Genomic DNA, 27,957 nt, shown 5'->3' with positions numbered 1-27,957 from the left:
TCCATCAAAACGTCTCCTCTGCGGTTATCTTTCATTACAGCCAATGCTGGTGACGTATCTGCTTTGTTGGCAGAAAGCTTTATGCTCTCTTCTTTCATGAACACCGAGAAACGGCTTGTTCTCCTTCCTGATCATCAAAATGTTACATTCGTAACCAAAAGCTTGTTTTACCTTTCACAATCACTGGAATATAACTCGAAAAAATGGAATCTCGAAAGAAAATCAAGGCACTGAAAAGGTACGTGTTCTTCATCATTGTAATCTCTCTGCTGAATGCAGCATCTTCTGTTACTCATTATTCTATACCTGAAGAATTGGATGAGGGATCTATAGTGGCTAATTTGGCAACGGATCTGGGATTAGATGTTGGAACACTGAGCAGACGTAAGATTCGTCTCGACACTCTCGCAAATAAAAAATATCTGGATATTAACAAAGAAACAGGAGAGCTGTTCATTGTGGAGAGAATCGACCGCGAGTACATCTGCAACACTAAGGCAGCAGCGACATGTGTACTTAAACTGGATGCGACGATCGAAAACCCTGTACGAATGTTTAATATTGAGCTAGAAATTGTTGATATTAACGACAATGCTCCACACTTTAGAAGGGACCACAATGCATTTAGACATTTCAGAGTCAACGCCTGTGGGAGAACGGTTCTCTTTGAACAATGCGGTGGATCCTGATATCGGTGTTAATTCAATTAAAACATACTATCTCAGTGAAAGCGATCATTTTTCGATCGAGATTCAGACCGGACGGGATGGATCGAAATTCACTGATTTGATTCTTAAAAAAGCGTTGGATAGAGAAGAACAAGCTTCACATAATCTGATCCTCACTGCTGTGGATGGAGGAGTCCCCGCGCGCTCTGGCACGGCTAGCATTATTGTGCGCGTTCTGGACACGAATGACAACGCCCCTCAATTCGATAAAGACAGTTACACTATAAATCTAACAGAAAACTTTCCTATTGGAAGCCTTGTAGTGAAATTAAACGCCACAGATAAAGACGAGGGCTCGAATTCAGATTTACTTTACTCTTATAGTTTGTACACATCAGAGAAAACGCAGCAGACATTCAGTCTGAATCCTAACAATGGTGAAATCAGAGTGAAAGAAATGATTAATTATGAGGATTTCAGGATCTATGATATGGAAATTATAGCAACAGATAAAGCAGCTAATAGTCTTTCTGGAAAGTGCAAAGTAAAGATTTTAATCACAGATATGAATGACAATCATCCTGAAATTTCCATAAAATCATTCTCAAGTCCAGTTAAAGAAGATGTACCTGTAAATACAGTAATTGCAGTTGTTAGTGTGAGTGATAAAGACTCAGGAGAAAATGGACAGGTAGATATTCATATTTCTGATGATTTACCTTTTGCGCTCAAAGAATCGTCTGAAAATTATTATGAATTATTAGTTTCAGAACCGTTAGACCGTGAAAAGGTTCCCGAATATGACATCACTATTACCGTGACTGACAGGGGCAACCCGCCGTTATCTAATAATGAAACTATAACTTTAGAGCTTCTGGACGTTAATGACAATGTTCCTCAGTTCCCACAGACATTCTACACGATACCTGTTATGGAGAATAACGCGCTTGGAGCTTCACTGAGCTCTTTAACTGCGATAGATCCAGATCTCCACGAAAATCAGTATCTAGTTTATTTTATAATAGAGAAGGAAATAGCGAACACCTCCATGTCCATGTTGTTCTCCATTAACCCAGAGAACGGCAATCTTTACGCGCTAAAGACGTTTGACTATGAGATAGAGAAGGAGTTTCTTTTCCACATCGAGGCCAGAGACTCTGGTGTTCCTCCGCTCAGCAGTAACGTGACCGTTCACATTATTATCATGGATCAGAACGACAACACACCGCTTATAGTGTCTCCGTGGCGCGCGCACGGCTCGGAGGTGAAGGAAAAGATCCCGAGATCCACCGATAAAGGAACTCTGATAGCCAAAGTCATCGCCATAGACTCTGATTCAGTGCACAACTCTCGAATCACGTACCAGTTCCTCCAGAACACCGACGCCACATTATTCAGCTTGGATCAATACAACGGAGAGATCCGGACCATGAGAATGTTCAGTTACAGAGACTCGCGAGACCAGCGGCTGGTGGTGATCGCCAAGGACAACGGAGAGCCCGCGCTCTCTGCTACAGTCACCATCAAACTGTCCACGGTGGAGACCGCCCTTAAAACCTACACTGAGGTGCCTTTGGAATATGACATCTTCTCCGATTTGAACCTGTATCTGGTGATCGGACTGGGCTCTGTGTCATTTCTTTTACTCATCACTATACTGGTCACCATCGTGCTGAAGTGTCAGAAAGCGAAGCCCAGCAAAGCGGCTCTTCCGTGCAGGAACAGTGTGATCAGCGAGAGGAACTCGACCATCGCGGATTCCACTCTGGTCTCCAACGATGCCTACTGGTACAGTTTATTTCTAGCAGAGACGAGGAAAGGGAAAGCTGGTGGTCAGACAGCCTGTGCCAAAGGGAGCGAGATACATCGTGTCCAGTATACCGAGGAGCACAGGACTGACAGAGACCAGCGACTCAGCGGCATCTACTCTACAGGTAAGATCACATTTTAAAGCTTACGTTTTAAATAATTTTTGCACATGCATTATTTCTCATGAAGCACACATTCTGAGGTAAGAATATTTAAATAGTTTAACTCTTATTTTTTAAAATATGTAAAAAAAACAAAATAGATCATAAAAAATATAGATAAATTAAGAGATTGTCAGTGTGTTTTAACATAACTTGTGCACAATTTTTGAGGCACCTCACTGTCTGTGCGCAAAGTGGCGCTGTAGTCTCACAAATTGTATCTCACAGAGTATAGGCTATTATTGCGAGCGTAATTTCAACGTCACAATCACAGTTGGACGTTTTGCGATGAACCCTTGTTTTGTGCGTCTCTGGTTTTAGACAAAATATTGCGGTGTACATCGAGGAAACTTTTCGTCTTTCATCCCTTCTTTAACAGTTCTCTCTGCATCTCATTTTTGGAGTCAGATCCAATGCTTTGTTGCTGTATGAACTGCTTTGCCCTTGCATCATAATAATTTCATCAGACAATGGATTCTGATTTGAACGCCTGGTCATGGAGGAGGTATGTCTCGCTGTTTTTTCTTTTATCAGCGGTTTTTCAGTTGGCTCTGGCTGTTACTCATTATTCTGTTCCAGAGGAGATGGAAGTAGGATCTGTCGTGGCAAATTTAGCCACTGATTTGGGGCTTGACGTGCAGACTTTGATTAAACGAAACGTCCGATTAGATGTGATTGCTAGTAAGAAATACCTCGCCATAAACAAAGACAGAGGTGAGCTGTACATACTAGAGAAGATTGATCGTGAATATCTGTGTCCTGCCAAAACGACTTGTTTTTTAAAAATGGAAGTTATTGTCGAGAACCCTGAGCGAATATTTTACATAGAGCTAGAAATCACTGACATAAATGATAATAATCCTCATTTTAGACGAGACACAATCAATTTAGATATCACAGAATCTACGCCAGCAGGTGAGCGATTTTCTGTCAGTAATGCGGTGGATTCTGATGTCGGTTCCAACTCGGTTAAAACGTATTATCTGAGCAAAAACGAGCACTTTGATATTGAAATTCAGTCTGGGAGGGACGGTTCCAAATTTGCAGACTTAATTTTAAAAAAGGCTCTAGATCGTGAAACCCAAGCTGTTCATAATCTGATACTGACCGCAGTGGATGGAGGAGTGCCTCCGCGTTCAGGCACGGCCAGTATCATCGTTCGTGTGCTGGATGCAAATGACAACGCCCCTAAATTTGATCAAGAGAGCTACACCATCAATTTAACTGAAAACTCACCCATAGGCAGCCTGGTCGTTAAATTAAATGCGACAGATCTAGATGAGGGTTCTAATGCCGACCTTGTATATTCATTTAGTCTGTATACATCAGAGAAGACACAGAAAGCCTTCAGTTTAAATCCTGAGAGTGGTGAAATTAGAGTGAAAGAGATGGTTAATTATGAAGACTTTCGAATTTACGATATGGAGGTTATAGCATCAGATAAAGGAACTCATCCATTATCTGGCCAATGTAAATTATCCATTATAATTACAGACATGAATGACAATCACCCAGAAATTTCGATTAGGTCATTTCAGAGTCAGGTTAAAGAAGATGTACCTGTAAATACAGTAATTGCAGTTGTTAGTGTGAGTGATAAAGACTCAGGAGAAAATGGACAGGTAGATATTCATATTTCTGATGATTTACCTTTTGCGCTCAAAGAATCGTCTGAAAATTATTATGAATTATTAGTTTCAGAACCGTTAGACCGTGAAAAGGTTCCAGAATATGACATCACTATTACCGTGACTGACAGGGGCAACCCGCCGTTATCTGATAATGAAACTATAACTTTAGAGCTTCTGGACGTTAATGACAATGTTCCTCAGTTCCCACAGACATTCTACACGATACCTGTTATGGAGAATAACGCGCTTGGAGCTTCACTGAGCTCTTTAACTGCTATAGACCCAGATCTCCACGAAAATCAGTATCTAGTTTATTTTATAATAGAGAAGGAAATAGCGAACACCTCCATGTCTATGCTGTTCTCCATTAACCCAGAGAACGGCAATCTTTACGCGCTAAAGACGTTTGACTATGAGATAGAGAAGGAGTTTCTTTTCCACATCGAGGCCAGAGACTCTGGTGTTCCTCCGCTCAGCAGTAACGTGACCGTTCACATTATTATCATGGATCAGAACGACAACACACCGCTTATAGTGTCTCCATGGCGCGCGCACGGCTCGGAGGTGAAGGAAAAGATCCCGAGATCCACCGATAAAGGAACTCTGATAGCCAAAGTCATCGCCATAGACTCTGATTCAGTGCACAACTCTCGAATCACGTACCAGTTCCTCCAGAACACCGACGCCACATTATTCAGCTTGGATCAATACAACGGAGAGATCCGGACCATGAGAATGTTCAGTTACAGAGACTCGCGAGACCAGCGGCTGGTGGTGATCGCCAAGGACAACGGAGAGCCCGCGCTCTCTGCTACAGTCACCATCAAACTGTCCACGGTGGAGACCGCCCTTAAAACCTACACTGAGGTGCCTCTGGAATATGACATCTTCTCCGATTTGAACCTGTATCTGGTGATCGGACTGGGCTCTGTGTCATTTCTTTTACTCATCACTATACTGGTCACCATCGTGCTGAAGTGTCAGAAAGCGAAGCCCAGCAAAGCGGCTCCTCCGTGCAGGAACAGTGTGATCAGCGAGAGGAACTCGACCATCGCGGATTCCACTCTGGTCTCCAATGATGCCTACTGGTACAGTTTATTTCTAGCAGAGACGAGGAAAGGAAAGCTGGTGGTCAGACAGCCTGTGCCAAAGGGAGCGAGATACATCGTGTCCAGTATACCGAGGAGCACAGGACTGACAGAGACCAGCGACTCAGCGGCATCTACTCTACAGGTAAGATAATAAAACCTTACTTTTTAAAGGTTACTGTAATAGGCCCTATCAGGATCACTTTGTACAATACCGTTTTGAAACTTAGAAACTAACTAAACATCTGATTTCTTCTGTGTGCGCTTTTGCGTAGACAAAATGTTTATGTTGCCAAACAGATGTGTTTGTACACACACACACACACACACACACACACACACACACACACAAACACACACACACACACACACACACACATATATATATATATATATATATATATATATATATATATATATATATATATATATATATATATATATATATTCCCTCTTCGGTTTATTTTATCTCATTTAAATGTCAATGAATATTGTACTTTGACAATGTTGTGACTTGATATACAATCTATAGTCGTTTAACATCTCATGAAAACGGTTTTATTTTATATATTGCGTTTTTCAGAGTATTTAGTGGTTGTATTTTAGTACTAAAATTCCTGTTTATATGTGCCACGCAAACCAATGCGCACAGCGTCGCTGTTCTCCATCAAAACGTCTCCTCTGCGGTTATCTTTCATTACAGCCAATGCTGGTGACGTATCTGCTTTGTTGGCAGAAAGCTTTATGCTCTCTTCTTTCATGAACACCGAGAAACGGCTTGTTCTGCTTCATGATAATTAAAATGTTACATTCGTAACCACGTGCTATTTGTTTTACGTTTCACAATTACTGGAATATAACTCGAAAAAATGGAATCTCGAAAGAAAATCAAGGCACTGAAAAGGTACGTGTTCTTCATCATTGTAATCTCTCTGCTGAATGCAGCATCTTCTGTTACTCATTATTCTATACCTGAAGAATTGGATGAGGGATCTACAGTGGCTAATTTGGCAACGGATCTGGGATTAGATGTTGGAACACTGAGCAGACGTAAGATTCGTCTCGACACTCTCGCAAATAAAAAATATCTGGATATTAACAAAGAAACAGGAGAGCTGTTCATTGTGGAGAGAATCGACCGCGAGCACATTTGCACCACTAAGTCAGGAACAACGTGTGTTCTTAAACTGGATGCGACGATCGAAAACCCTGTGCGAATGTTTAACATTGAGTTAGAAATTGTTGATATTAACGACAATGCTCCACACTTTAGAAGAGACACAATGCATTTAGACATTTCAGAGTCAACGCCTGTGGGAGAACGGTTCTCTTTGAACAATGCGGTGGATCCTGATATCGGTGTTAATTCAATTAAAACATACTATCTCAGTGAAAGCGATCATTTTTCGATCGAGATTCAGACCGGACGGGATGGATCGAAATTCACTGATTTGATTCTTAAAAAAGCTTTGGATAGAGAAGAACAAGCTTCACATAATCTGATCCTCACTGCTGTGGATGGAGGAATCCCCGCGCGCTCTGGCACGGCTAGCATTATTGTGCGCGTTCTGGATACGAATGACAACGCCCCTCAATTCGATAAAGACAGTTACACTATAAATCTAACAGAAAACTCTCCTATTGGAAGCCTTGTAGTGAAATTAAACGCCACAGATAAAGACGAGGGCTCAAATTCAGATTTACTTTACTCTTATAGCTTGTACACATCAGAGAAAACGCAGCAGACATTCAGTCTGAATCCTAACAATGGTGAAATCAGAGTGAAAGAAATGATTAATTATGAGGATTTTAGGATCTATGATATGGAAATTATAGCAACAGATAAAGCAGCTAATAGTCTTTCTGGAAAGTGCAAAGTAAAGATTTTAATCACAGATATGAATGACAATCATCCTGAAATTTCCATAAAATCATTCTCAAGTCCAGTTAAAGAGGATGTACCTGTAAATACAGTAATTGCAGTTGTTAGTGTGAGTGATAAAGACTCAGGAGAAAATGGACAGGTAGATATTCATATTTCTGATGATTTACCTTTTGCGCTTAAAGAATCATCTGATAATTATTATGAATTATTAGTTTCAGAACCGTTAGACCGTGAAAAGGTTCCAGAATATGACATCACTATTACCGTGACTGACAGGGGCAACCCGCCGTTATCTGATAATGAAACTATAACTTTAGAGCTTCTGGACGTTAATGACAATGTTCCTCAGTTCCCACAGACATTCTACACAATACCTGTTATGGAGAATAACGCGCTTGGAGCTTCACTGAGCTCTTTAACTGCTATAGACCCAGATCTCCACGAAAATCAGTATCTAGTTTATTTTATAATAGAGAAGGAAATAGCGAACACCTCCATGTCCATGCTGTTCTCCATTAACCCAGAGAACGGCAATCTTTACGCGCTAAAGACGTTTGACTATGAGATAGAGAAGGAGTTTCTTTTCCACATCGAGGCCAGAGACTCTGGTGTTCCTCCGCTTAGTAGTAACGTGACCGTTCACATTATTATCATGGATCAGAACGACAACACACCGCTTATAGTGTCTCCGTGGCGCGCGCACGGCTCGGAGGTGAAGGAAAAGATCCCGAGATCCACCGATAAAGGAACTCTGATAGCCAAAGTCATCGCCATAGACTCTGATTCAGTGCACAACTCTCGAATCACGTACCAGTTCCTCCAGAACACCGACGCCACATTATTCAGCTTGGATCAATACAACGGAGAGATCCGGACCATGAGAATGTTCAGTTACAGAGACTCGCGAGACCAGCGGCTGGTGGTGATCGCCAAGGACAACGGAGAGCCCGCGCTCTCTGCTACAGTCACCATCAAACTGTCCACGGTGGAGACGGCCCTTAAAACCTATACTGAGGTGCCTCTGGAATATGACATCTTCTCCGATTTGAACCTGTATCTGGTGATCGGACTGGGCTCTGTGTCATTTCTTTTACTCATCACTATACTGGTCACCATCGTGCTGAAGTGTCAGAAAGCGAAGCCCAGCAAAGCGGCTCCTCCGTGCAGGAACAGTGTGATCAGCGAGAGGAACTCGACCATCGCGGATTCCACTCTGGTCTCCAACGATGCCTACTGGTACAGTTTATTTCTAGCAGAGACGAGGAAAGGAAAGCTGGTGGTCAGACAGCCTGTGCCAAAGGGAGCGAGATACATCGTGTCCAGTATACCGAGGAGCACAGGACTGACCGAGACCAGCGACTCAGCGGCATCTACTCTACAGGTAGGCCCATATATACATTTCTTCTTTAATAAGATGCCATTTTTCTTGTTGTTACTGGCATGGTAAGAAGGTAGACAGATTTTCATTTTCAGTGCATTTTTTTTATATTTAAATATTTGGAGCTATGATTTGATTTTTATACAATGGACTCTGAATGTTTTGCGTTTACAGGCAAACCAGTCAGTAGTTTTAGGGTAATTTGATGTGCATTTTATGTTTAAATTGCTGCTCAATCACGTAACATACATTTTTAAAGTCTACATTAATGTGTACTCCTCTACTTTGAGCGCAGAGAGTCGCTGTTCACCATTAAAACATATCTGGTAACAGTCGTCGCCATGACAGTTTATTGTGCAGAGAACACTGCAGCCAATGTTCAGTATACAGTCTGTCGTTTTATGTAAGGCTGAACATATAATCCATTATTTCGATTCATCTGACAGCGCTAAGTCTGTTTGAAAGACAGGGTACGTTTTGAACAGAAATTTTTGCATCTAAGAGAATACCGCATTGAGCTCACAAACTATGGATTCTATTGTGAGAGCCCCGAGACGGATTTTAAGGTACGTTTGGATGTTTCTTCTTTTCTTCGCTTACTTTAAGACCGCGTCTACAGTAACTCACTATTCTGTCCCCGAGGAGATGGAGGAAGGATCAATAGTTGCAAATTTAGCAGCTGATCTCGGTCTGGATGTTAAAACGTTAAATAGACGGAAGATGCGTTTGGACACGATTGCATCCAAAAAATATCTTGACATTAACAAAGACACCGGAGAGCTGTATGTCGTGCAGAAGATAGACAGAGAACATCTCTGCAATTCCAAATCAATATGCTTTCTGAAGCTAGATGCTACGATAGAAAATCCAATTCGAATGTTTAACATCGAAATAGAAATAACTGATATCAATGATAATGCGCCACATTTTAGGAGAGACACAATGCACTTGGATATATCAGAGTCTACTTCAGCTGGGGAGAGGTTTTCTTTGAACAATGCTTTTGATCCAGATATCGGAAGCAATTCCGTAAATTCGTATTACTTAAGTGACAGCGCTCATTTCAACATCGAAATACAGACAGGAAGGGATGGATCGAAATTTGCTGATTTAATCTTGAAGAAAGCTTTGGACCGTGAGGAGCAAACAGTTCATAATCTGATCCTCACTGCTGTGGATGGAGGAGTCCCCGCGCGCTCTGGCACGGCTAGCATTATTGTGCGCGTTCTGGACACGAATGACAACGCCCCTCAATTCGATAAAGACAGTTATACTATAAATCTAACAGAAAACTCGCCTATTGGAAGCCTTGTAGTGAAATTAAACGCAACAGATAAAGACGAGGGCTCAAATTCAGATTTACTTTACTCTTATAGTTTGTACACATCAGAGAAAACGCAGCAGACATTCAGTCTGAATCCTAACAATGGTGAAATCAGAGTGAAAGAAATTATTAATTATGAGGATTTTAGGATCTATGATATGGAAATTATAGCAACAGATAAGGGAACTAATAGTCTTTCTGGAAAGTGTAAAGTAAAGATTTTAATCACAGATATGAATGATAATCATCCTGAAATTTCCATAAAATCATTCTCAAGTCCAGTTAAAGAGGATGTACCTGTAAATACAGTAATTGCAGTTGTTAGTGTGAGTGATAAAGACTCAGGAGAAAATGGACAGGTAGATATTCATATTTCTGATGATTTACCTTTTGCGCTCAAAGAATCGTCTGATAATTATTATGAATTATTAGTTTCAGAACCGTTAGACCGTGAAAAGGTTCCCGAATATGACATCACTATTACCGTGACTGACAGGGGCAACCCGCCGTTATCTGATAATGAAACTATAACTTTAGAGCTTCTGGACGTTAATGACAATGTTCCTCAGTTCCCACAGACATTCTACACGATACCTGTTATGGAGAATAACGCGCTTGGAGCTTCACTGAGCTCTTTAACTGCTATAGACCCAGATCTCCACGAAAATCAGTATCTAGTTTATTTTATAATAGAGAAGGAAATAGCGAACACCTCCATGTCCATGCTGTTCTCCATTAACCCAGAGAACGGCAATCTTTACGCGCTAAAGACGTTTGACTATGAGATAGAGAAGGAGTTTCTTTTCCACATCGAGGCCAGAGACTCTGGTGTTCCTCCGCTCAGCAGTAACGTGACCGTTCACATTATTATCATGGATCAGAACGACAACACACCGCTTATAGTGTCTCCATGGCGCGCGCACGGCTCGGAGGTGAAGGAAAAGATCCCGAGATCCACCGATAAAGGAACTCTGATAGCCAAAGTCATCGCCATAGACTCTGATTCAGTGCACAACTCTCGAATCACGTACCAGTTCCTCCAGAACACCGACGCCACATTATTCAGCTTGGATCAATACAACGGAGAGATCCGGACCATGAGAATGTTCAGTTACAGAGACTCGCGAGACCAGCGGCTGGTGGTGATCGCCAAGGACAACGGAGAGCCCGCGCTCTCTGCTACAGTCACCATCAAACTGTCCACGGTGGAGACCGCCCTTAAAACCTACACTGAGGTGCCTTTGGAATATGACATCTTCTCCGATTTGAACCTGTATCTGGTGATCGGACTGGGCTCTGTGTCATTTCTTTTACTCATCACTATACTGGTCACCATCGTGCTGAAGTGTCAGAAAGCGAAGCCCAGCAAAGCGGCTCCTCCGTGCAGGAACAGTGTGATCAGCGAGAGGAACTCGACCATCGCGGATTCCACTCTGGTCTCCAACGATGCCTACTGGTACAGTTTATTTCTAGCAGAGACGAGGAAAGGAAAGCTGGTGGTCAGACAGCCTGTGCCAAAGGGAGCGAGATACATCGTGTCCAGTATACCGAGGAGCACAGGACTGACCGAGACCAGCGACTCAGCTGCATCTACTCTACAGGTGAGACGATCCACATCAATAATCAAAGAGAGATTTACATAACTTTTCACGCACAATTTTCTTTTAGATTTTTAGAGAAGAAGTGGTGCATGCGCACTGGTAGACCATAATCCTTGTTTGTCAGGTTGAGAAAATATTAGAGGATTTTTCATCCCTTCACGTTTTAATTATTTTAATTTATTCTCATTTTCCATATTTTACAGAGACTGTTTTGTCCTTTGCATTCTTCATTTTTGAGGCTTAATATCACACATTTTCTCGGGCTTCTAATAAAACAGCAAAAAGCATCATAAAACATAAATAACGCGTAAAATCGAAGAGTACTTACTGTACACAAAGCTGTGCTCTTCTCACTGTGTATGTTCAGGCCAAACTCACTGAGCGTCGCTGTTCTCTAAGAAAACGCTTTTGGTCATATTAATAACAGTCGCCATGACAGATTTCTGTAGATGGAAAGCGCACAAAGGAGCGCGCCATGACAAGAGCTTCGTTGTGAGTCCCATTCGTTTCCCGATCATTTCATTATCGCGAGGAATACAAATATCTCAAACGTTAGAGAATGGAGGGATGGGCAAAGTCACAGTTTTGGAGGTATGTAATGGTCCTTCTGTTTTTCTCCGTCATTTTGGACACCGCGTCCTCTGTTACTCACTATTCTATTCCAGAAGAAATGGAGGAAGGCTCTGTTGTGGCTAATTTAGCCTCAGATTTGGGACTGGATGTGAAAACGCTGAGCAGACGAAAAATGCGGCTCGATATTAGATCTAACAAAAAATATCTCGATGTCAATAAAGAAACAGGAGAGCTCTATATATTAGAAAAGATGGATAGAGAATATCTCTGTACAACAAAAACAGCAACAACATGTTTCATCAAAATGGAAGTCACACTCGAGAATCCTGTGCGCATGTTTAACATTGAAATTGAAATTGTGGATATAAATGATAATGCTCCGCAGTTTCGGAGAGATACAATCCGTCTGGATATATCAGAATCTACAGCAGCCGGAGAGAGATTCTCGCTCAGTAATGCAGTGGATCCCGATATTGGCTCGAATTCGATAAAAACGTATTATTTGAGTGAGAGTGAACATTTCGACATTGAAATACAAACAGGGAGGGACGGGTCAAAATTTGCTGATTTGATTCTGAAAAAGCCTTTAGACAGAGAAGAACAAGCTTCACATAATCTGATCCTCACTGCTGTGGATGGAGGAGTCCCCGCGCGCTCTGGCACGGCTAGCATTATTGTGCGCGTTCTGGACACGAATGACAACGCCCCTCAATTCGATAAAGACAGTTACACTATAAATCTAACAGAAAACTCTCCTATTGGAAGCCTTGTAGTGAAATTAAACGCCACAGATAAAGACGAGGGCTCAAATTCAGATTTACTTTACTCTTATAGTTTGTACACATCAGAGAAAACGCAGCAGACATTCAGTCTGAATCCTAACAATGGTGAAATCAGAGTGAAAGAAATGATTAATTATGAGGATTTCAGGATCTATGATATGGAAATTATAGCAACAGATAAAGGAACTAATAGTCTTTCTGGAAAGTGCAAAGTAAAGATTTTAATCACAGATATGAATGACAATCATCCTGAAATTTCCATAAAATCATTCTCAAGTCCAGTTAAAGAGGATGTACCTGTAAATACAGTAATTGCAGTTGTTAGTGTGAGTGATAAAGACTCAGGAGAAAATGGACAGGTAGATATTCATATTTCTGATGATTTACCTTTTGCGCTCAAAGAATCGTCTGATAATTATTATGAATTATTAGTTTCAGAACCGTTAGACCGTGAAAAGGTTCCAGAATATGACATCACTATTACCGTGACTGACAGGGGCAACCCGCCGTTATCTGATAATGAAACTATAACTTTAGAGCTTCTGGACGTTAATGACAATGTTCCTCAGTTCCCACAGACATTCTACACGATACCTGTTATGGAGAATAACGCGCTTGGAGCTTCACTGAGCTCTTTAACTGCTATAGACCCAGATCTCCACGAAAATCAGTATCTAGTTTATTTTATAATAGAGAAGGAAATAGCGAACACCTCCATGTCCATGCTGTTCTCCATTAACCCAGAGAACGGCAATCTTTACGCGCTAAAGACGTTTGACTATGAGATAGAGAAGGAGTTTCTTTTCCACATCGAGGCCAGAGACTCTGGTGTTCCTCCGCTCAGCAGTAACGTGACCGTTCACATTATTATCATGGATCAGAACGACAACACACCGCTTATAGTGTCTCCGTGGCGCGCGCACGGCTCGGAGGTGAAGGAAAAGATCCCGAGATCCACCGATAAAGGAACTCTGATAGCCAAAGTCATCGCCATAGACTCTGATTCAGTGCACAACTCTCGAATCACGTACCAGTTCCTCCAGAACACCGACGCCACATTATTCAGCTTGGATCAATACAACGGAGAGATCCGGACCATGAGAATGTTCAGTTACAGAGACTCGCGAGACCAGCGGCTGGTGGTGATCGCCAAGGACAACGGAGAGCCCGCGCTCTCTGCTACAGTCACCATCAAACTGTCCACGGTAGAGACTGCCCTTAAAACCTACACTGAGGTGCCTTTGGAATATGACATCTTCTCCGATTTGAACCTGTATCTGGTGATCGGACTGGGCTCTGTGTCATTTCTTTTACTCATCACTATACTGGTCACCATCGTGCTGAAGTGTCAGAAAGCGAAGCCCAGCAAAGCGGCTCCTCCGTGCAGGAACAGTGTGATCAGCGAGAGGAACTCGACCATCGCGGATTCCACTCTGGTCTCCAACGATGCCTACTGGTACAGTTTATTTCTAGCAGAGACGAGGAAAGGAAAGCTGGTGGTCAGACAGCCTGTGCCAAAGGGAGCGAGATACATCGTGTCCAGTATACCGAGGAGCACAGGACTGACCGAGACCAGCGACTCAGCTGCATCTACTCTACAGGTAAGCAATGGCACATAGTGAATTAAAAAGTGCAAATTAAAATTATGCAGTTTTCCCCGGTGAAGAAAGTTCAACTTTGCGCATGCGCATTTGCTTATATTTTGCTTGTACTTGCCAATAAATTCATACTCCGCAGGTAGATAATAAATATTTATCATCACTTTTACGTAGTGTGATGCAGTTATGTATTGTTCAACAATAATATAGCTGCATTAAACCTCTGAAAGTTTCGCGCATTCAATTAGAAAATTGTTACTTGCGTTAAACGTAGGCTACTGTATTTTTATTGGCACACTATTTTAAATGTACCCTGACATGAATTTTCCATTTGCTTTTGTTTTCATACAGTATATGAAAAGCTTTATTATACAGTTATTCTGATTTTTTTATTTTGTTTGAACCTTTTTAAAATTTATATCCTTAATCAACGTAACATGATTTTAATACGCGTTTCTAATTTTACTCTTTGTGTTGCACTCCTCGCTCCTGTGCGCATAGAGTCGCTGTCCACCAAGAAAATACATTTCTAGTCATACTGCCTTCGTCACCATTGCTGGTTCCGTATTACAGGACAACATTGCAGTCTTTCTTTCGGGCAGGACTATTCGTCCTCTGATATATTATTCCAGTTGTGTTTTTCTTTTTATATGTTTTTGTCTGCATTATTTTCTCTAAACATATCCAGGATTTGGAACACTTTGGAACTACTTCCTGTGTGCATTTTCACGAGAATTAAAAACAATGGAACCGAAAGCACGGCTTTGGTTAAGGTACGTCTCGATCTTCGTATTCCTTGCGGCTGTTTTTCAGACAGCATCTGCTGTTACGCACTACACAATTCCCGAGGAAATGGACGAGGGATCTGTGGTTGCAAATCTCGCGTCTGATTTGGGATTGGATTTGAAAAGTCTTAGTAAACGTAAGATGCGGTTGGATGTCGTCGCTAGTAAAAAATATCTTGACGTTAACAAAGATACTGGGGAGCTGTACATTTTAGAAAGGATTGACAGAGAGAATCTGTGCCCATCGAAATCAGTCACAACATGCGTCCTTAAAGTGGATGCCACATTAGAGAATCCTATTCGAATGTTTAATATTGAACTTGAAATAATGGACATAAATGATAATGCACCACGTTTCCGACGAGATACGATGCATCTAGACATATCAGAGGCAACAGCAATAGGGGAGAGGTTTTCCCTCACTAATGCAGTAGACCCTGATACAGGTTCAAATTCTGTAAAGACATACTATCTCAGTGAAAGCGATCATTTTAGTATTGAGATTCAGACTGGACGAGACGGATCTAAATTTGCAGACTTGATTCTGAAAAAGTCATTAGACAGAGAAGAACAAGCTTCGCATAATCTGATCCTCACTGCTGTGGATGGAGGAGTCCCCGCGCGCTCTGGCACGGCTAGCATTATTGTGCGCGTCCTGGACACGAATGACAACGCCCCTCAATTCGATAAAGACAGTTACACTATAAATCTAACAGAAAACTCTCCTATTGGAAGCCTTGTAGTGAAATTAAACGCCACAGATAAAGATGAAGGAACAAATTCGGATATATTTTACTCTTTTAGTTTATATACTTCAGAGAAAACGCAGCAGACATTCAGTCTGAATCCTAACAATGGTGAAATCAGAGTGAAAGAAATGATTAATTACGAGGATTTTAGGATCTATGATATGGAAATTATAGCAACAGATAAAGCAGCTAATAGTCTTTCTGGAAAGTGCAAAGTAAAGATTTTAGTCACAGATATGAATGACAATCATCCTGAAATTTCCATAAAATCATTCACAAGTCCAGTTAAAGAGGATGTACCTGTAAATACAGTAATTGCAGTTGTTAGTGTGAGTGATAAAGACTCAGGAGAAAATGGACAGGTAGATATTCATATTTCTAATGATTTACCTTTTGCGCTCAAAGAATCATCTGATAATTATTATGAATTATTAGTTTCAGAACCGTTAGACCGTGAAAAGGTTCCAGAATATGACATCACTATTACCGTGACTGACAGGGGCAACCCGCCGTTATCTGATAATGAAACTATAACTTTAGAGCTACTGGACGTTAATGACAATGTTCCTCAGTTCCCACAGACATTCTACACGATACCTGTTATGGAGAATAACGCGCCTGGAGCTTCACTGAGCTCTTTAACTGCTATAGACCCAGATCTCCACGAAAATCAGTATCTAGTTTATTTTATAATAGAGAAGGAAATAGCGAACACCTCCATGTCCATGCTGTTCTCCATTAACCCAGAGAACGGCAATCTTTACGCGCTTAAGACGTTTGACTATGAGATAGAGAAGGAGTTTCTTTTCCACATCGAGGCCAGAGACTCTGGTGTTCCTCCGCTCAGCAGTAACGTGACCGTTCACATTATTATCATGGATCAGAACGACAACACACCGCTTATAGTGTCTCCGTGGCGCGCGCACGGTTCGGAGGTGAAGGAAAAGATCCCGAGATCCACCGATAAAGGAACTCTGATAGCCAAAGTCATCGCCATAGACTCTGATTCAGTGCACAACTCTCGAATCACGTACCAGTTCCTCCAGAACACCGACGCCACATTATTCAGCTTGGATCAATACAACGGAGAGATCCGGACCATGAGAATGTTCAGTTACAGAGACTCGCGAGACCAGCGTCTGGTGGTGATCGCCAAGGACAACGGAGAGCCCGCGCTCTCTGCTACAGTCACCATCAAACTGTCCACGATGGAGACCGCCCTTAAAACCTACACTGAGGTGCCTTTGGAATATGACATCTTCTCCGATTTGAACCTGTATCTGGTGATCGGACTGGGCTCTGTGTCATTTCTTTTACTCATCACTATACTGGTCACCATCGTGCTGAAGTGTCAGAAAGCGAAGCCCAGCAAAGCGGCTCCTCCGTGCAGGAACAGTGTGATCAGCGAGAGGAACTCGACCATCGCGGATTCCACTCTGGTCTCCAACGATGCCTACTGGTACAGTTTATTTCTAGCAGAGACGAGGAAAGGAAAGCTGGTGGTCAGACAGCCTGTGCCAAAGGGAGCGAGATACATCGTGTCCAGTATACCGAGGAGCACAGGACTGACCGAGACCAGCGACTCAGCTGCATCTACTCTACAGGTAACTTGAGCTGCATTAAAAATACATTTGAATTCTAAGTTCAATATTTCTTTCAAATGACGTAGGACTTTATTATTTCATTCACATTTTTAGTTCACACATTTCTGCTCTGATTATGAAGATTATTTTAGTTATATGTAATCTTGACTTTATATTATATATTGGTCGTAATTCTTCAAAACATACTCAACGTGTCGCTGTGCCCCAACAAAACGGACGATTTTATTTATTTATTTATTTATTTTGTAGACGCCATGACAGTTCTTGCTCACCGACGACGCGGCGAGTCTTTATAAAAAGCGTGCGGGGATGCAAGTGCTTCTGGCTTTCTCCATCGAATAACACTGTGATACTTCCTTAGAATGCAGGTAAAGACTATGACAATATAGGAATACACCGAATGTCTTTCATTTGCGATCATTATCATTGTTAAGGACAGCTGTGTTTTGGGCTTGCAAAGACAACACGCTTCACTGACAGAATGGAGTACGCAACATTTCTTCTGCTTTCGGCACTCGTTTACACTGCGTCTTCTGTCACCCATTATTCTGTTCCAGAGGAGATGGAGGTAGGCTCTGTGGTTGCTAATTTGGCTGCAGATTTAGGAATCGATGTGCAAACGTTGGGAAGACGAAAAATCAGGTTAGATATCCTTGCAAATAAGAAATATCTAGATGTGAACAAAGACACCGGAGACCTGTTTATTTTGGAGCGCATTGACAGAGAGTATCTTTGCACATCAAAAACAGTATGTTACTTAAAAATGGAAGTCATACTGGAAAACCCAGTTCGTATATTTAACATTGAATTGGAAATAATGGATATTAACGACAACGCGCCTTACTTTCGTAGGGATACGATTAATTTGGACATCTCTGAATCTACAGCTGCTGGCGAGAGGTTTTCTCTTAGTAATGCGGTTGACCCTGATATTGGTTCAAATTCCATTAAAAGTTATCATTTGAGTGAGAGTGCAAATTTTGATATTGAAATACAGACAGGGAGGGATGGTTCAAAATTTGCTGATTTAATACTGAAAAAAGCCTTAGATCGCGAGGAGCAGGCCATACATAATCTGATCCTCACTGCTGTGGATGGAGGAGTCCCCGCGCGCTCTGGCACGGCTAGCATTATTGTGCGCGTTCTGGACACGAATGACAACGCCCCTCAATTCGATAAAGACAGTTACACTATAAATCTAACAGAAAACTCGCCTATTGGAAGCCTTGTAGTGAAATTAAACGCCACAGATAAAGACGAGGGCTCAAATTCAGATTTACTTTACTCTTATAGCTTGTACACATCAGAGAAAACGCAGCAGACATTCAGTCTGAATCCTAACAATGGTGAAATCAGAGTGAAAGAAATGATTAATTATGAGGATTTCAGGATCTATGATATGGAAATTATAGCAACAGATAAAGGAAGCTAATAGTCTTTCTGGAAAGTGTAAAGTAAAGATTTTAATCACAGATATGAATGACAATCATCCTGAAATTTCCATAAAATCATTCTCAAGTCCAGTTAAAGAAGATGTACCTGTAAATACAGTAATTGCAGTTGTTAGTGTGAGTGATAAAGACTCAGGAGAAAATGGACAGGTAGATATTCATATTTCTGATGATTTACCTTTTGCGCTCAAAGAATCGTCTGATAATTATTATGAATTATTAGTTTCAGAACCGTTAGACCGTGAAAAGGTTCCCGAATATGACATCACTATTACCGTGACTGACAGGGGCAACCCGCCGTTATCTGATAATGAAACTATAACTTTAGAGCTACTGGACGTTAATGACAATGTTCCTCAGTTCCCACAGACATTCTACACGATACCTGTTATGGAGAATAACGCGCTTGGAGCTTCACTGAGCTCTTTAACTGCTATAGACCCAGATCTCCATGAAAATCAGTATCTAGTTTATTTTATAATAGAGAAGGAAATAGCGAACACCTCCATGTCCATGCTGTTCTCCATTAACCCAGAGAACGGCAATCTTTACGCGCTAAAGACGTTTGACTATGAGATAGAGAAGGAGTTTCTTTTCCACATCGAGGCCAGAGACTCTGGTGTTCCTCCGCTCAGCAGTAACGTGACCGTTCACATTATTATCATGGATCAGAACGACAACACACCGCTTATAGTGTCTCCATGGCGCGCGCACGGCTCGGAGGTGAAGGAAAAGATCCCGAGATCCACCGATAAAGGAACTCTGATAGCCAAAGTCATCGCCATAGACTCTGATTCAGTGCACAACTCTCGAATCACGTACCAGTTCCTCCAGAACACCGACGCCACATTATTCAGCTTGGATCAATACAACGGAGAGATCCGGACCATGAGAATGTTCAGTTACAGAGACTCGCGAGACCAGCGGCTGGTGGTGATCGCCAAGGACAACGGAGAGCCCGCGCTCTCTGCTACAGTCACCATCAAACTGTCCACGGTGGAGACCGCCCTTAAAACCTACACTGAGGTGCCTTTGGAATATGACATCTTCTCCGATTTGAACCTGTATCTGGTGATCGGACTGGGCTCTGTGTCATTTCTTTTACTCATCACTATACTGGTCACCATCGTGCTGAAGTGTCAGAAAGCGAAGCCCAGCAAAGCGGCTCCTCCGTGCAGGAACAGTGTGATCAGCGAGAGGAACTCGACCATCGCGGATTCCACTCTGGTCTCCAACGATGCCTACTGGTACAGTTTATTTCTAGCAGAGACGAGGAAAGGAAAGCTAGTGGTCAGACAGCCTGTGCCAAAGGGAGCGAGATACATCGTGTCCAGTATACCGAGGAGCACAGGACTGACCGAGACCAGCGACTCAGCTGCATCTACTCTACAGGTAGGCCCATGTAATGTTAACATGTAAACTAGTCCTTCAAAGAAGCCAGACAGCAGAGAATACAATTTGACCTTTCAACCGTTGGCCAAACACTTTTTCATGCCTCCACTTTTTTCAGCTTCTGCCTTTCATGTGCACATTGACAACTTTCCCAGCTTCCCATCTTGTATGGGGTCAGTGAGGCTATGCTTGAGTTCATAAATTTTCTTTGCATCACTTTCGAAGCAAGATTTTTCAATCGTTCTCTTTACAGTTTTAGTTTGTGTATGTTTGTAATGTTTTTTCTGTCTCTTTGGTACATTTCTGATACTGTTCTTTTCATTTTAAGTGAGTTAGTATTCATTTTTTTAGTAATCAAGGTTCATTTTCACTTTTAAAGTTAAAAATGTTTGCTTATATCTGTTCAGACTAAATTAAAGTGATATGTGATATGAGCATTTATGCTGTTTCTTCTGATTCCACAGTCCCATAGTTTTTATTTTACTTGTTGTACATATAGTCTCAGCTTCCCTCTAGCTGAGCCAGCTGTCAAAGTCAAAGAGATTTTAAGTGTGTGTGAGTACGTGTAAAATGTACATTTGTGCAAGCATGTTGCGTGACGTGTTGCTTCTCTCTCAGAGCAGGTTAACCTACTTTCCTGACCTGTTGCTGCTGTTTCACCTGCAGTTCTGATGTTCACAAACCCTTTCTTTGATACATGTGTGCTTAAATCTCTTTATATTCTGATGTCATGTTGGACTCCACACAGATTTATGAGCTTATTTAGACAAAAAATCTAATTACAGTGGCCCCAAGAAGTATTTGGATAGTTAAGTATGCATCAAGCTTTGCTTATTTGCATGATTGAGTTGTTCTGTAGCTTTTCATAACTTGTTGTCATTTGTTAGAGAGTCACCTGAAGGACAGGTAAGTGATTGAAAAGCAGAATGCGAAAGTCTTTAACTTCACTTTAACTTTTCTATTCTTTTTTTTTATTTATTTTTTATTTTTTATAAACAATGCATCTTGTCTTATTCTTCTGCTTCTTAGTGAATTGCATAATGTAGATTGTTTTCTCGATTTGTCATGCTCTTTCATTATTCACATTGTGTCACAGGTTACCTGGAGTCCCTGAGAATTCAAACAATGACTGAGGAGAGGACAATATAACTTTTTATCTGTCTTTTCCTGATTTGATTTGTTAATGCACTGTAGAGCTTTTGAAACAATCTTAGACTACAGGACTGATGTAGATTCATTTTTTATTTTTGTTGTTGACAGACTACTCTGTTCAGTGAAATTCATCAAAAATGTTTGTGCCATAAGCTATATATTGAAATGTGTGTCTCTGTTTTTGTTTCCGTTTTAAAGTACTCAAAATGAACGAGGTCCCTTCTCCCGCTGGAGGTATGCAGCCCTGACTTCACCATTTCTCGATTTCTGGAGCACCTGATCCCAGGGCCCATTGATCTTTACTGAAATATGTGTTTCTCTGTTTCTCTTTGTGGTTGGTGTTTTTTGTCAGTAGAGTTTGCCTTGTCCTGTTGTAGGAGGAGCCAATGAACCAATTTATACAACTGAATTCAAATCAGTTTTGTTTCCTGAGGCCTGTTCATAATCACAGTTTAGATGCAGATAAATGCTTCAACAGGTCAACATCAACACTCAGTTTGACACCTCACTTGGTCTTCTGAGCCTTTTAGATGTACAGGCTGCTAGGTTTAAACTTTGCAGTCTTTATGAACACAGTGTGTGCATTTGTTTCCACTTGTGGAACTCAATTGTTAGACTGGTGTTTTCTTCACTACAAATGATATGCAGCCTCACAAACCCCAACTTTTATAGACACCTGCAGACCAGCAGAAGCGCTAATAATAACAGTGACTCTGGTTTGATTGACAGTGGCTAGGGGTGCAAAAGTTGCTCATATTAACATGCCGTGCCAATATGTATTACTGAATTGGTTAAAGAAAGTTCACCCAGAAGTAAAAACTGATCATTTACTCACCCCAAGTCAAATTATTTACTTTCTTTTGTGGAAGAATGTTTATGCTGCTCTTTCCTCTACAATGAAATTGACAGGGAATGGAGGCTGTCAAGTCAAGTCACCTTTATTTATATAGCTCTTTATACAATACAGATTGTTTAAAAGCAGCTTCACTCTAATATACAGGAAAATAACAGAATCAGTGATGTAAAATGAATTAAATATGAGACAAGTCCTGCTGTAATGAGGTTCTAAAAAGACAATACTGACATTATTCAGCACAATTCACTTCAAGTTTTGTTCTCATCTGATAGTGTCAATGTAGTCAAATCGATGCTTAATGTTAAATGTCTTTTAACCTCCTTCCAAAAGTTGCAAATTTGAATTTTCAGCATCATTACTCCAGTCTTCAGTGTCACATCACATGATCCTTCAGAAATCATTCTAATATGCTGATTTACTGCTCAAGAAACATATATTATTACCAATGTTGAAAACAGTTGTGTACATGCTTTTTTCAGGATTCTTTAAAGAATAGTTAAAAAAACCCAGCATTTATCTGAAATAGAAAGCTTTTGTAACTATACACTATACTGTTCAAATGTTTGGGGTTAGTAAGTTTTTTTTTTTTAATTTTTTTTTTTTAAGAAATTAATAATTTTATTCATCAAGGATGCATTAAATTGATCAAAAGTGACAGTAAATAACATTTATAATGTTCCAAAAGATTCCATTTCAAATAAATGCTGTTCTTTTGAACTTTCTATTCATCAAAGAGTCCTGAAAAAAAATTGTACACAACTGTTTTCAACATTGATAATAATAATTAATGTTTCTTGAGCAGCAAATCAGCATATTAGAATGATTTCTAAAGGATCATGTGACACTGAAGAGTGGAGTAATGATGCTGAAAATTCAGCTTTTATCACAAGACTAAATTAAATTTTTAAATATATTCAAATAGAAAATAGTTATTTTAAATTGTAATAATATTTCACAATATTACTGTTTTTTTTTAATCCCAAACGTTTGAATGGCAGTGTACAGTATATATAGGATTTTGTGTCCCCCCCAAAAAAAAAAAAAAAAAAAAAAAGGCAGATTCTAAATGGCAGAATTACATTCCTTTAAACAACGATTAGCAAGAGTGTTTTTAGCAAAAACGGCTCTAGTGCATGATGTGGGTTTTAACAATATATGTACTGACTGTTCATCTATACTAAACATCATTATGAGCTCCTCAGCCTGTGTGTTGGATGGTTTGTCTACTTGTGTGTTTGAATGGTTGGTGAATTGACTGGTGGATTCCAAGTTCACATGCTGGTTCTGTTGAATTTCTCTTCACAAATGAATCAGAGTGATGGGAAACGTATTACAACAACCACCCACTTTTCAGCTCGCTGCCCTTCCATCATCCCAACCACCCTCACTTGATATCTGAGCATGGTTCTCATTGATCAACCCACCCCCCGTCACCTGTCAATCAAACCAAGGTTCCACCTTCTGTTTTGCCTGAAGCCTTTTATTTGAGTGACAGGCCTTGGTTGCATGAGACGTATCACAATATAAATAACATCTGAAGTCCAGCCTCTCATGTCCAGTTTTTCTTTCTCCTTCACAGGCATCCACCACCACCAGCAGCAGTTCCACCTGAGGACCATCCCCGGCGTTACTGCTGGAGAACACATTCCATCAACCTGCATGTCTGTTCACCTGCATCAATTACATCCACCTGCACCATTCTACAGAGATGGAACGAACCCTGAATGATGCCTTCATCTTCACGTCAGTGTTTGGAGAGTTTTGCCCTCGCTTTTCCCAACAAGCCCATGGACGATCTTACCAGAGGAATGACAAAGATGAGATACTCTTACACTTGAGCGGTCAGGATTGGACTTTGACTGGGTCTGTGAACACACACACACACACACACACACACACACGTTTGTTTTTGTGAATTGTGGGGACATTCCATAGGCGTAATGGTTTTTATACTGTAACGTATTTTCTATCCCCCTACACTACTAAACCTACCCATCACAGGTAACTGGCACATTTTTGCTTTCTCAAAAAAACTCATTCTGTATGATTTATAAGCCTTTTGAAAAATGGGGACATGGGGTAATGTCCTCATAAGTCACTCTCTCCTTGTAAAACCTATGTCATACCCATGTCATTATACAAATTTGTGTCCTGATGTCACAAAAACACGCACGCACACACACACACACACACACACACACACACACACACACACACACACACACACACACACACACACGCATGCATATCTTCAAACAGCACAGCTCATGTCTTTATCAAAGAAACTTTTCTGCAAAACCAGTGTGCTTGTGTTTGCATGGTTAAAGCTCCATGTTAGATCTTCATTATGTATATAGTGACTATAGTGACAATGGAGAGAGAAATTATTACCAGAATATTCTCACATGATCTGACGTGGACACTGATTGCAAAAAATCCCATTTTTAATCTGTAGATTTGTCTTTTTTTCTAGTAGAAATATCTAAATATCCTTGAAATAAGATTAAATTGCCTAATAAGCAAATCTTTTAAAGTGTAAACCTCGCTAAATTTACAAAACACAAGGGAAAAAAGACTGAAAATGACATTACAAAATATTTATATTGGACATACATGTTCTGAAGTGCAATTAATCTCATGCATTTTGCTTCTCATGTAAATATATCTGGTTTCATGCATGTTTAGATATTTTTACTGAAAAAAAAAAAAAAAAAAAAGATTAATGGGATGTTATTTTCGCAATGTGAGAGATACTGTACAAGCACAAAGAGGATTCAGATGATGCAGACCTGTGGAGAGATTTCGCGCTAGACTAAGTTTGGACATTGAAAGCTTCTCTTTCCCTACAACAGATGTATAAAGCATTTCTTATGTGTTTTCTTGGATCTCATAAAGACTTCTATCAGAATAATAGAAGTGTATTCAGAATAGGTCACAGCAAAATTGATTTGTTGTGCCTTATAGTCTTTGCTCTTCTCTGTAATGTTGTATTATGCCAGTGTTGCTGTTTGTGTCAGTATTTTGAGTTTCAGTTTGTAAAGAATCAAGTTGAATCAAAGCACTGATCTGACAAAGAACGTGTAGAGAACGGAGAACCGTTGTTATTATGATCTCTCCTGAATCTGATATGATTTTCTATGAGTGTAGTGAAGGCTGTAAAATAACCATGACTGCTTTCTCTGTGTTGAAGGATCTAAGGATCTGTTTCGGTATGTGTGTGTGTAGCTTTAAGAGAGCAACCATACATTTTATTTTCTTCTTTTAGTTTTATTATCATGTATAACCATTAACCATTTATCAAATTTCTCATTTGATTATGCCATTTATCATTTAATCATTTGTCAATTTTATTATATTTTTATATTATTATTTGCAGTGCTTGCTACTATTTTTAATCCTTTGATTGTGGCATTTCACGAATAAGAGATAAGAGGGAATATCGCAATTTCAAGGTTTTATGGGATGATGTTGTGAAGCATTTTGGTATATATATAAACTGTTTTATTTGTGCTGGTCAGACAAAGATTATTCAATAAACCCTGCTTATTTCTGCTAATTCATGGCTTCCTCTGTCAACCTCTCAGACTTGGGTACCAGACAAAATACTGATTTTGTGAATCAGACAAGACTCCGACTGGTTTTGGATACCAGACAAAAGAGACTGGATCCAGTATTCCTGGCATGGGGATCTGATGTAACCTCGGTGTCTGGTGACATTCATAAATGCACAAACGCAGACACAGCACAGTGATGTCATAGTGCAGAGGCATTTGAAGGTCACAGTCGTTTCTTAAATGATGAGACTCATTATAGCCATTCTCTGATGCCCAAGATCTCACATAAAAACACATTTACTTCTGAGATGTTAATTAGTGGGTTACTCCTTTTTGGCATGTATAAAAACACCACACTATTTAAGAGATGGAGACAGTAAAGAGTTCAGTCAGCCTTCACTAAATCTTTAAAATAAGGCTAAATGTAAAGAGCACTCAAGGTGGATGACTTAACTTGCTTTAAAACAAGAAAAGATGACAACTGTTATTGTTTACTTTTCATATTCATAGGCTATATAATTATTATGATCTAATATTATGGAATGTGTTTGTTTAATACTCATGAAAATGCTTTGAAAAAAGACAATTTAGCATAATTGTAAAATTTTCTTTTTTTCATTTTGTACATTTTTATTTTCTATGTTAAGGTTATGTATTAATATTTATGTATTAATATAAACTTTCATATTGCTGCTTTTTTGTTGTTAATGTTTTCTATTTGCTGTCTATATTGCAGAATATATGGACATCAGTATTTTATTTCAGTGAACAATATGGTATTGTTGTTTTTCTGATATGTAATTTATGATAAAATCATGGTATAATCATAACTTTCTGAGGGTATGGCAGCTTCCCCAGGCAGGTCAAGAGGTCAGCATGTCATGGGGTGAATTTGGTGACCAACTTGTCAAAGCAATGCATCATTACAAAATACATTCTCCTTTTATTTTCTGTTCTAGAGGAACAAATGCTGGGTGTTTACATGTGATATTTTAATAAACAGGAAGTAATCATTTCAAGGCTCTTAGCTAGCTGTCTCAGAAAATGTGGCTAATTCTCAGACATGAACATAGCATTATCTGAGATGATCAGAGAGATGCATTTTTGTGATGAAATATAAAGGTGTTTTTTCTGTGATTTCATGTCTGTCAGTGTGAGCAGCTATAAGTAGGTCACCCATCTCTCACTGCCCAGAAAAGTGGCTAGAATTAATTTACCCAAAAGCCTCATTTTGTGATATAAAAATGGGCTGTCTATATAAAGCGATCATCTCTTATGCCCTCTAGTCCCATACAATTCTTCTTCATTCTCCCTCTGAGCCGTTATCCGATTTATCAAACATGCATTTTCTACCAGCATTTGTGCTCTAAAGCAGACAAATAGTCTTCCTAAAGCTGAATGCATCCATGATCTGCCTTGGAGAAACTCACCAGACCCTTTTTGCTCATAAGTATCTGCTGATATATTTGTACTGCATATTTACAATAGATAAAAACATTGAAAATAGTATGTGATTTCTGTCATTCTCCATGTAATTCAGAACTACATAAAACATGATGGGACTTTGTAATATGTTTTAGCTTTTAAATGACTTAGCCTATAGCTGAATTCAGCACAGATGCAGTGGAGTATAAAAATAAAAAACACATTGTTTGTACAGTATACTGTTATGATTATCTTTTAAATGGGGAAGAGAAAGACAGACCATGTCTTAACTTCCAATCACCAATGATAGAATCAAAGTGACTATTGTGAATTGTTAATCTTTGTTTGCATGATTTTCAGTTGTTTGGGGGTTGTGCTTTTGTTTGATTGGGTGACTGGATAAAGATGAGGTCATCTATGATGTAATGCATGAAGATAATCAGACAGACTGCCTCCGTTTCATGTCATATCAGCTTTTTCATTTAGATGTA

General features: G+C 40.1%; 4 protein-coding genes across 4 annotated transcripts; all 4 read left to right on the top strand.

Moving 5' to 3' along the window:
• Positions 1 to 30: 30 nt before the first annotated feature.
• Positions 31 to 14,519, top strand: LOC127494804 (protocadherin alpha-C2-like). The gene is given in 3 exon segments (XM_051860960.1): positions 31 to 614; positions 616 to 1,458; positions 13,359 to 14,519. Coding segments are annotated over 3 exon segments (2,415 nt in total). The 5' UTR covers positions 31 to 203.
• LOC127494256 (protocadherin alpha-C2-like) lies at positions 2,732 to 5,511 on the top strand. The gene has a single exon (XM_051860000.1). The coding sequence runs from the start codon at positions 3,109 to 3,111 to the stop codon at positions 5,509 to 5,511; it is 2,403 nt and encodes an 800-aa protein (XP_051715960.1). The 5' UTR covers positions 2,732 to 3,108.
• LOC127494258 (protocadherin alpha-C2-like) lies at positions 8,488 to 19,068 on the top strand. The gene is made up of 2 exons (XM_051860003.1): positions 8,488 to 8,623; positions 17,886 to 19,068. The coding sequence occupies exon 2, from the start codon at positions 18,118 to 18,120 to the stop codon at positions 19,066 to 19,068; it is 951 nt and encodes a 316-aa protein (XP_051715963.1). The 5' UTR covers positions 8,488 to 8,623; positions 17,886 to 18,117.
• LOC127494255 (protocadherin beta-7-like) lies at positions 16,494 to 27,703 on the top strand. Its single transcript, XM_051859999.1, has 3 exons — positions 16,494 to 17,636; positions 21,830 to 21,865; positions 24,067 to 27,703. The coding sequence occupies exons 1-2, from the start codon at positions 16,635 to 16,637 to the stop codon at positions 21,839 to 21,841; spliced, it is 1,014 nt and encodes a 337-aa protein (XP_051715959.1). The 5' UTR covers positions 16,494 to 16,634; the 3' UTR covers positions 21,842 to 21,865; positions 24,067 to 27,703.
• Positions 27,704 to 27,957: the final 254 nt, after the last annotated feature.

This window comes from Ctenopharyngodon idella, chromosome 14 (assembly GCF_019924925.1).
Source record: "Ctenopharyngodon idella isolate HZGC_01 chromosome 14, HZGC01, whole genome shotgun sequence".
Classification (NCBI taxonomy): domain Eukaryota; kingdom Metazoa; phylum Chordata; class Actinopteri; order Cypriniformes; family Xenocyprididae; genus Ctenopharyngodon; species Ctenopharyngodon idella.
The sequence above is the reverse complement of the archived record's forward strand: the minus strand, read 5'-3'. Positions and strand labels throughout refer to the sequence as shown.

Coding starts and splice junctions, on each gene's coding strand:
- LOC127494256 (XM_051860000.1), top strand. CDS start 3,109: ATGGATTCTGATTTGAACGCCTGGTCATGGAGGAGGTATGTCTCGCTG.
- LOC127494255 (XM_051859999.1), top strand. CDS start 16,635: ATGGAGAATAACGCGCCTGGAGCTTCACTGAGCTCTTTAACTGCTATA.
- LOC127494258 (XM_051860003.1), top strand. CDS start 18,118: ATGGAGTACGCAACATTTCTTCTGCTTTCGGCACTCGTTTACACTGCG.